General features: G+C 39.6%; 1 protein-coding gene across 1 annotated transcript in view; it reads right to left on the minus strand.

Moving 5' to 3' along the window:
- The window catches only part of LOC124795465 (methylosome protein 50-like), a 47288-nt gene extending 37044 nt beyond the window's left edge, over nt 1-10244 (minus strand). The window contains exons 1-5 of the mRNA XM_047259493.1: nt 10004-10244; nt 9734-9900; nt 9326-9501; nt 9061-9233; nt 8809-8986 (exon numbers count right to left, since the gene is read on the minus strand). Of these exons, the coding sequence (XP_047115449.1) occupies nt 8809-8986; nt 9061-9233; nt 9326-9501; nt 9734-9900; nt 10004-10127 (818 nt within the window). The 5' untranslated portion in view covers nt 10128-10244. The remainder of the gene's footprint in view (nt 1-8808; nt 8987-9060; nt 9234-9325; nt 9502-9733; nt 9901-10003) is intronic.
- Nucleotides 10245-10936: the final 692 nt, after the last annotated feature.

Consider the following 10936-nt stretch of genomic DNA (forward strand, 5'->3'; position numbering starts at 1 on the left):
ATGTGGTTTCACTTAAATACACTGTTGTGTTATGTTCCTTCCCTGAACAATACAGAAAACTACCTTGTTTCAAGGTTAGGTAATGACTAACAACTCACTAACGGTTGCCAACAATGACAAATGTTTCCACATTCTTAATGGAAAATAAACTAATTTACTTGTACAATAATCTTTGCTTCTCTGGATGTTCTGGAAAACTACTGCAGATACATATCTGGGACATGTTTCATTTGATTCACCAGACCAATAACAACAAAATAAATCGAAATTGTGCTTTACTTTAACCTCTTACAGTTTTGCGAGGGCTTCATATTAGCGAAGTTGCTAAATTTCAGGCAAAATCTTTTACTAGCCCTAACTAAACATTTGTGGACCTATGTTTGTATGAACGTTTTTCTTTAGTTTTCCTTGTAGAATAACATATTAAAACATTTGCGTATCTTCATGAATCATCCTGCATATGGCGCTCCTGTAGGTATATAAAAAACACTCGCATATTCAAATGCAACATTATGTCAAAATTTCACAGGAAGCTGAAGAACTTTTGGAGATTGAAGACTGAGTAAATAAAAATATTTACATCTACATAAATAAAAATGCTATTGTTCATCTGTTTAAAATCTTAACTCTCCAAAAGTCTGCCTGTGCACGCACGCGCGTGTGCATTTGTGTGTGTGGAGGGGGGGGAGGGGGGGGAGGAGAGCGAGTATATACCTGTCCTTCTTTCCCCCCTAAGGTCCTTCCGCTCCCAGGATTGGAATGACTCCTTACCCTTTCCCTTAAAACCCACATCCTTTCGTCTTTGCCTCTCCTTCTCTCTTTCCTGATGAAGCAACATTGGGTTGCGAAAGCTTGAAATTTGTGCGCGCGTGTGTGGTTTTTTTTTTTTAATTGTGTATCTACCAGCGCTTTCTCGTTTGGTAAGTTACAGCATCTTTGCAGAGAGAGAGAGAGAGAGAGAGAGAGAGAGAGAGAGAGTGTAAATAAATATGTAGTTCATAAAGTAGAAACAGTGTTAGCAAAACCTCAAAAGTACTCCCTCGATTTATTTCAAATTTCTACAAATTACTGTAATAAATGTACGGACGTGTGTATAACATTGCTTGCAAAAGGGGAAACTTTATGTATGGCTTTATAGGTTTATGATGAGAATTTATGAGAATATTACTACAGAAGCTGAATTTGCAAAACAATAAAGAACGTTCAAGGTCAGAGAGGAGGGCAATATGTGATGGACAGAGGGGGTGGGACAAAATAGGCACAGAAAGCGGTAAGGAGGAAATGGACAAAGAGGGGCAGGAGGAGATCAGGACATATATCCAATTCCCATACATCAAACAATGAAAATCCAGGATGGAATAATGACAATATTATGAGAAGGATAGACTGCTACTCATCATATAGTGGAGCATGCTGAGTCACATACAAGCACAACAGAAAGAGTGCCAAATAAGTAAGCTCACACACACACACACACACACACACACACACACACACACACACACACACACCTCAATGCAAAAAACTGTCCAATGGGAGGAAAAATCTTGGGGGTGGGGAGGGGTGATGGGTGGGGAGGGGTGATGGGTGGGGAGGGGTGATGGGTGGGGAGGGGTGATGGGTGGGGAGGGGTGATGGGTGGGGAGGGGTGATGGGTGGGGAGGGGTGATGGGTGGGGAGGGGTGATGGGTGGGGAGGGGTGATGGGTGGGGAGGGGTGATGGGTGGGGAGGGGTGATGGGTGGGGAGGGGTGATGGGGTGGGGAGGTGGGAGGGACAGAAGAGGAGCATACAAGAACAAGGTGCAGAGAGGGTAGGGCAGCTAGGTGCAGTCAGGAGGTTAGATGGAGGGCAGGTTGGGGTAGGTGAGCGTGGGAAAGGAGAGAAGTTAAAAGGCTGTGGGTGTGAGATGTAGTCTAAACTCAGCAGCAACTGAATCAATTGTCTCATTATGCCCAAAGATGAAAATGTTCTACCCTCTATCCTTCCCACCCTTCCCCCCAGAGTGGTATTCTGCCACCTACCAAACCTACACAATATACTCTCACATCCCTACAGAACCCCTGTTCCCAAACCCTTGCCTCATGGCTCATGTCCCTGTAATAGACTTGGAAGCAAGACCTGTCCCATACATCCTTCCACCACCACCACCACCACCACCACCACCACACCTGTCCCGTAATAGGCAGAGTTGACTGTGAAACCATTCATGCAATCTTAAGGCCAAGCTGCATTCTACGTGGGCGTGACAACCAACAAGCTGTCTGCGTGAATGGCCTCTGAAACTGTGGCCTCAACCTTTGTTGGTCATTGTCCTCCACCCACCAATCCCCATTGTGTTCCCATTAAACACCCTTCTTTTCCACCAATGCACCCACATCCACAGTCTACTTCTTTCCTTTTTCAATCACCCCCGTCCCCACTCCTCCCCACCGTCTAACCTTCTGACGGAACCTGGCTGCGTATCTCTCCACCTTATCCCTGTATGCTCCCACAAACAGGACTTTACTGTCCTCACCCCTACCCTCCTATCCCTCCCCCCTTACCCCTACCTTCCAGATTACTTCTCCCACCATGCACAGTTGTTTGCAGTGGTCATGTGTTTGACTTGCATTTGCATAAGTGTGTGTGGGGTCTAATTCAGAAGGCCTTTTTTGGCAGAAAGCTTACTTATTTAGGAGTCTCTTCGTTGTGCCTATCTGCAACTCAGCATTCTCCACTATACTGTTAGTAGCAATCTATCCTTTCCATAATACACTTCCTATACATATTATGCTTCCCCTTTTGCATATATACTTTCTCTTTTCCGTTTAACCAGACTGAGCCACAGCAACACAAGGGTGGGGACAGCTGGCATACAGCAAATACAGCCTGTCAAATACTGTGAGCAAAATTCTGCACATGAAGAGTGCATGGTAAGTGCTTACTGCAAGTAAAAAATACTCATGCAATATCATTTTGGTACATTTAGGGTAAAGGTCGAATAACAACAATGTGAAAATTAGTCACGGGGGGGAAAATAGTGAATTTTTTAGAGCTCAATTTGGAAAAGGGTGAACCTGCAAGAAGTCCTCATAATGCCACTGCAAAATTTTCAAAGGTACTTGAAATGGAAATGTGTAAGACCACATCAAACAACGGCATTTACAACAGTCCAATGCATCTGTTCATCCATTTGGCTGTTGCAATGGGTGAAGTGCAAGTGATCAGATTCTTTGCCAATTCCCTCCCTACCTCCCCCCCTCCTTTTTTCCAGGTGTGGCCACAAGTCAGCTTTTCTTCATGCTAATCTTAAAATAACAGTGAAATTTTTGTCATCTGAAGATTATTTTTGCTGTAAATAATTTTTTTGCAAAGCTGTAATTAATTTCTTATTTGAACAAATAAGAATTAGAAACACTGAGCTCAAATTTTTATTTTGAAATTATTTGCTATATGGCTTACTATCTTATCAATTCACCCTTGCAAATAAAAGATGCAGCCTTAAATGAAAATATGGTATATCTTCATTACAGTAACATGACGACAGGAGAAGAAATATCAAGCATTACTGTAATGAAATTACAATGACAATAGCCACCACATGACAAACAAAGTATGTTTCCAACTTTTTCACTCCTTTTACCACCCTGTAGGCAGCAGTCAGCCAGACAGAACAGACACAAGGCCTAATCCTCGAGTGGTGTTTACATATCTGACACTGTTGTGCTGAATGGTGTGAGAATGTGAAACAAGACATCTCTCTTACCACATCACCGTCTACAACTCTGAAAATATTTCATGCTAAATATTTTCTGACGTCTTATGTTATTTCAACCATGTCTGTCTTCATAAGGCTATTCCCACTAACACGCGTAATCTACTTCCCTCTATATAACGAGTACTGACTTGACAAAAATTTTCAGCAGCCATTCTGCAAACTACAGACTACTATATACTTCTATAACCCAGGTTAAAGCTCAAAGTGAAAGTGCTGCCTCTGTTAAATGTGAGATAGACCTACAAGCCCTACTTGTGTTGCTTCATTGTCAAAAATGCTTATTCACTTTTTAATTTTGCAGTAGAAGTTCTGTTAGTATATTTTTAACTGGGCTAGAGAGTGACAGTGTTCCCGTCCCTTTCACAAAATCTTGGTTGTAGTGACACCGTTCAGTAGCATGGCCTGGAATCTATACTAGGGTAGAAAGTGATAATTTGGTTGAGAGTTTGCAAAGCCATTAAATGTGAATGCAAAACAGACGTTACACACTGACTTTTAAAAATCTGAAGTTAGTGTTCACAGGAAATAAAATGCATTTTTCCATTATAAAAACAAACTGCACAGTAAATTCAGAAAATATACATTATATACTGACCAGCACAAAAAAAACACCACCCAATAAACGACACCTAATCTTCACGTAATGATCTGTTTAATCAAAGCAAATTACTTCAACAAATTTTTTGAGACAGAGTATATTACTGGCATTGCTTTGCAAGCAAATGATGAAGTGTTGATTGTTTATTGCACTAGCCTTAATTGTTTCCCGCGCAACCTGGAAGACATTACTGAAAGTAGGCGAATAGTGCATTCCCACTCTTATTGTACACTGAACTGTTCCCCTTTCAGTCACACATTTTTGTAGGATCTTTCTGCGATTGTCATAATCAGCTTTCTGGAGTAAACGTGCCATTAATAGCCCCGTACAAGCTGCAAAAGATGTTTTGGTGGAAGATCTAAGTGTTACACTGCAGAAGTGTTGAGAACTACACCTTCCACAATTTCCATAAAAGTGTCAAATTTAAAATAAATTTGTTTTTGTAAAAAAGTGAAGTGCTGCATTTTTCATGCCAGTCAATGTATCAAGTGCACACCTCCAATATTATGAACACCTATCACATATAAACTACAAAAAAATGAAATGGGATCTGCTATGCGAGATTTAGCTGAGCGTGCTTCAGAAAACAGTCATTGGATCAAATCTGATGAAACATCTGTACAGGCTCACACTAACAACTGCCGATACACTAATTATAGAAGCTGTCAAAATAAAACTCACTGATAACACCCTTAATAGAGAGTGGTCTGTAACTCAGCATGGTGTGCTATCCAGTGATTGTGAAGTTGAAGCAGACACATCGAACACCAAGTCATTGTGTGTCCACATATCGCAATCCCACGAGCACATCACAGCTGATAGCTAATGTATAAAAGGGCAGAGTAGTATCAAACTGGCAGTCTTATCACTTGACAATAGCCACAGAGCACCTGTCAAAAGCTTGTAGAATTTTAATGACTATGTGGCTGGAAGGCTGAGAATATTTTATTCCATGTTACCAAACCAAGACTCTTGCATTCTTACATGACTGCCGAAGTTTTAGTTGGACATCGGGCAAAATATGGTTCGTTTGTTACTGGTTTGAACTCCTGTGACAAAAGGCAGGCAGAATAATTTAACAGAAAGGTACATCCCTATACCACTCCAAATCCCAACCCCCTGCCACATTTATCACATCCCTGTGGAACACCCAGATGCAGCTCAATCCACCCACCCTGCACTTCCTATTCCAGTCCTATCACAAGTTTATCCTATCCCATCAGGGGCCTGAGCACCTGCAATAGTGACCCTGTCATTCACCAGCCTCGCTACAATCACTGCACAGCTTTTTTTATTCATATGATTACCAACCAGCTGTCTACCAGGATGAACAGCCACTGCCAAACTATGGCCAAGAGCGAAGTAGACCACCCTGTGGCACAGCAAGCAGCTGATCATCATACACTTCATTTCAACTACTATTTCACTACCCGAGCCATCTGGATCCTTCTCTCCGCCACCGGCTTCTCTGAACTTTGCAATGGGATTTATCCTTAAAATACATTCTCTACTCCTGTAATTATGCCGGCCTTTACCTACAGTAACATACTGTTACCACACCCTCCAACAATTTCCACCACATTTGTCCTATTGTCTCCTCCCCACTCACCTCAGACTATATTTGCAGCCATCTGCCAACACATCTGCCCATCTTTCCCCATTCCTCTCCTCCTCTTCCCATCTCCATGCCCCACAACCTCCTGATACGCATGTTGGCAGTCTAGTCCCTGCACACTCCACCAGACAGTGTTCATCTCTCTCCGCACCCATACACTACTACCCTTTCCTGCCCCTCCAGATTGTGCTTGAATCCCACGTTGCATTCTGGCCCGAGATGGAGTTGGCGGTCATGTGTGCATTACATGAGTCTTCTTGTGTGTGAACTTTGTGTCTCTTTACTAATTACGGCTGGGGCCGAAAGCTTTATGTTAAGTGTCTTAATTGCGCTTGTCCAACTTTGTGTGTCTTTTACAGTAAGTAGCGATCTTTCTTTTCCTATATGGTTGATACTTCTACCTGGAGTTTCCATTGTCGGATACCTATGAATATGATTGACAAAACTGTTGGTTACACAAAACGTGTGTGTTTCAGAACGGAGATGTACAATTCAATATACAAGGGGGAGAGATTCTTTGTTTATTTCCTCTTCAGAAATGAAAGCTCTTTTTGGACTTCTATTCTTTATCGCTCTAAACCAAAGTAACTGCACCAATTCCTGAAGAGCTTGGAAACATAATGGTGCAGGGATGATGGTTTGCCGAGTTGTGTTTCCTACAACAGATGTATGTTTCTAATGGGAAGACTCCGGTCTGATGAGAGGGCAAACAAAAAAAAAAGAAGAAGAAGATAAACTAGCAGCCATTAGGGAGGTGTACAGGGACTTTTAAAGAAGTAACTGCAAAATCAATTACTCGCTATCAGAATTTGTGACGACTGATGAAATTCTGCTTCCCTTTCAAGGTCAGTGTAGTGTCAGCCAATAGATGTCTGCCAAGCACGCAAAGTATAGCCTGAAATTGTATGCCATGTGCGATAGTAGAAGATTTTATGCGCACAGCTTTGAGATATACTGTAACAAACAAAGGGAATGTTCTTGCTTTACATCAAACAAACAATTCGACATAGTTAAGCAACTGGTTCAGCTTATCTTGAGTGTCTTAGAAATGTAACTATCGCCAACTACTATACTAGCTATCCATTGGCACAGTTTCTCAGTACAATGAATATCCCAAAGAAGAAGAAAAATGTGTCCGCCTGTTATCTACAATGCACGATAGTGAGGAAACAGACACAGAAACGGGAAAACCTACCCCAATAACGGATTATAACCATACCGAGGGAGGGCGTGGATAAAGTTGACACAAAGCGTTCATTTTACTAGACTTCAAGAAAAACGCAACATTCTTCAGATAATTGAACACGGTAGAAATAATTGCACACACATTGTGGATGTGCAGTAATGTACATCAAACATGTAGCAAACAGGACTTCCTGAAAAAGATGGCTTTCAGACTCCTTGAACACTACATATATGTGCGTGCGTGCGCATGCTTCCACCTCACTACCGAGAACCAACTAATACTAAATCGACAAAACAGTTTATTGAAAAAAAAAAAAAAAAAAAAAAAAAAAAAAAAAAAAAAAAAAAAAAAAAAAAAAAAAAGAGGGATAGGTCCGTGCCAGTAATGGGGGCCCACACAAGAATAAAGACTACTGTACATGTTCAACATGAAAACATTTTGTATGCAAGAATCAACATGTCAAGTAGTTTTCGACTGTTGTCATCAAAGTGGAGCTGGGGAAATTGAAGTGGACAGCATTTGATATTCAGCGTTTTCATTTTTATGTATGTTGTACCTTGTAATTAATTTCAGTTAATATGAGAAATACATGTATACATTTTATACTGTAATTATTCAATATTATGCATTATAATTAAGCAATACTTTTGCTTTCAATAAAGTGCATAGCTACATATTAATTTATCTTTATCCTTTAAATTGGCACCAAAGTTAAAATAAGTACTATTTTTCTGTGACTTTTAATGTCCTTAGATTGTAGTGACATTATACGCGTATTTATACTTACAAAAATGTACAAATGTACCATTTTGGATATGCAGCACCAAGTCCATGCACAGTACCTTATGAGAATGTGATACACGCAGTATTTAGAGGATTAAACTCATCCAAAAATATTGTCAAGGTACAAGATACTACAGTATTAAACAATTAAACACAGAGAGCAATCTCTAGCACTGTGCGTACTCAGATTCTCAGTTTACAGGAGATATTGATATTTGGCCGAGTTACGTCACCACATTAAACAGAGGACCTATTACCCAGATATATTGCAGACAAAAAAAAAAAGTGTTGTCATTTCTACAACAGAAGAGTATGTTGCTGTATCTAATGCAGCTGCTGAAATAATGTGGCTTTGCACATTCTGGCAGGAGCTCTGTATCAATGTGGAACAGCCACCTCAACTCTTTATTGAATACCAGGGCACAATGCCATTGTTAAAAAATAATGATCGCCACAAAAGAACTAACTAACCACAGAGAAATTGGTGAAAAGATCAATGATCGTTTATTCTTGTATCCTGTACCAAGTCGGGTCACTTGGCAGACATGTTTTCAGCAAACAAGATAGGGAGTGTTAAGTGGTATGGCTTCTTGTGCCAATTATCTTGTTATGTCCGTGTGTCGGTGGATAGTATCTTATTAGGGCATCTGATATTTCTATATCTTTACTTCTTCCGATTGCTTTGTGTACCTGTTAATAAAACTTTTTCATCCCGAATAATTTGATCACCAACACAGCGCAACTAAACTATTACTCATTGCACACTACAAGATGAGTATACCGCACTTTAATTATTGCTACTTAAGTCACTGATGAAATATGTAGAATACGCCAAAAATAAAAATTGTAACTGAAGTGTTTACTTACCAATTGGAAAACCTAAGTTTATAGACAGGTCTGCTAAATACAGTCAATGTATCCAGAGGTTGCTTCGGGTGCCGGACATCGACAGTAAAAATATCACCAGTTATGGAACCAACAACAACAAACTCAGATTTTTGTGGCCTCCAGTCTACTGAAGTGAACCCTATATCTCTCAATAAAACTGCAACATTAAACATACGTTAGTCTAAACTGAAGCAAGAATAATTTACATCTCATTTAACAGTATATTTCTACCTGAAGATGGTTGGGATTTCCTCGTGTCCCACAATAGTGCTGTACCATCAAGAGAAGTTGATGCCAGAAGGCATCTGTCCATAGGACTAGTTGTCACTGACGTCACATGATGTGCGTGAGCAGGTCTGTACGTATGTTCTGGAGCTAGTGCCTCAATATCCCATACCTTTACACTAAATATGATAAACATTTTAAAATTAAAATTTACCCACAGTAATAATGCATTCTTATAATTAACTGTGGCAAAACATGTGAGATATATTACCTGCAATCAAAACTTCCTGAAACAACCTTCTTCTTATCGTTAAATGTTGAAAGGGAGCTAACACTATCATCATGCTCGCAAGCAGACCCGAGGCATGTAAAATGAAATGAATCTTTATCCTCGGACTCAATCAAGGCGAGTACTTGAATAACACCGGAGTCTTCGCCAACAACAATCTAAGACAAGAAATGTTAAATCAACATTTGTTGAAATGTAGAAGCATATATACTTACTGAGTACATGCAAAAACCACTGACAATATTGTTTAGTATTACAAATCAGGCCACATCATATATCAATAAACCTAACAAAAGCTCCTTCAAAGCGCAGAACTGTGCAAACTTCGGCCTAACATGGGTGAATGTCACTCGTTTCCCGAAAAATTAAATACTTCTGCTGAATACTTACTTTATACTTATCTTGCAGGAACTTCCCATCGCATACACCCGTCTCACGATCCACGCCTGCTAGACATTTATACACATCTGGCGTAAGTTCTGCATCCTCAAAATACCACAGCGAGCCACACCAAAACCGCCCCGTTAATTCTGAACATCCAAGTAACGTAGATCCATCTGCAGAACAAACAAATCAGTAACTAAAAAAAAAAAAAACACACACACACACACACACACACACACACACACACACACACACACATCACTGAAATAAACATACCTTCAGCAATTTCGATGATATCTAAATATTTTGCAATGCCTGTAACAGGTTCTTGCTGCAAGTTGCGATAAGCTTCAGCATTCCGATTAGGCTCTACTTCGTACAGTCCTACGTCTGTCTCCATTTCCAAGACGTTCTCTACCTAGTACCTACCTAAACTTAACAATCCCTCTTTTTCTGCTACAAAATTCGAAACATGCTCTTTCCGCTTGTAACAAATGCCCTCGACCAGTATTGCCAACATACCCATTAACGACTTCGTGTATACCCATTCGTATTTAGTTACCAACCACTGACCATACACGTGATATAGGTGTCGTCACTATACATTAAAAAGTAAATAGAATTAAATGCATAATAAAGTCACAGCTATTCATAAAATGGTAACAACATTAATATGGGACAGAGAAACCAACAGAATAAAATACGACAGTACGGCAGAATATACTATGATATGTACTACTTATACTGTTAGATAATAAGTAAATACATTTAGATATATACATACACGACAAGTATATATAACGTAACAAACTATTTTAATAACTGGGTAGAGAAATCAAGGGAAGAAAAATATATGGCACAATATGCTCCTACTAATAATACAGCGTACAATTTAACAACAACAACAAAAAAATGAACACTTAAATCTTTATTTCACTTCATTTATTTGGCCCATTGGTTCATTACACAATTAAATAGTATACTGAATGTAGGACAAGTCAAATTAAGAAGCAGACAGAGAGAGAGAACAACAAAAAATTCAGCCTACAAATAACAATCATAAATTACAAGAAACAAAACCAACACAATTTGAATTTAGCCATAATTACATGTTCAGTTTACAAGGAGGCTTTTCATAATTTAACAATTTTTTCTGAGTGATAACACTATTCCATCAAATATTACTTAAACCTTTAACTAACTAGGTAG

Source organism: Schistocerca piceifrons, chromosome 4 (genome assembly GCF_021461385.2).
Source record: "Schistocerca piceifrons isolate TAMUIC-IGC-003096 chromosome 4, iqSchPice1.1, whole genome shotgun sequence".
NCBI lineage: Eukaryota > Metazoa > Arthropoda > Insecta > Orthoptera > Acrididae > Schistocerca > Schistocerca piceifrons.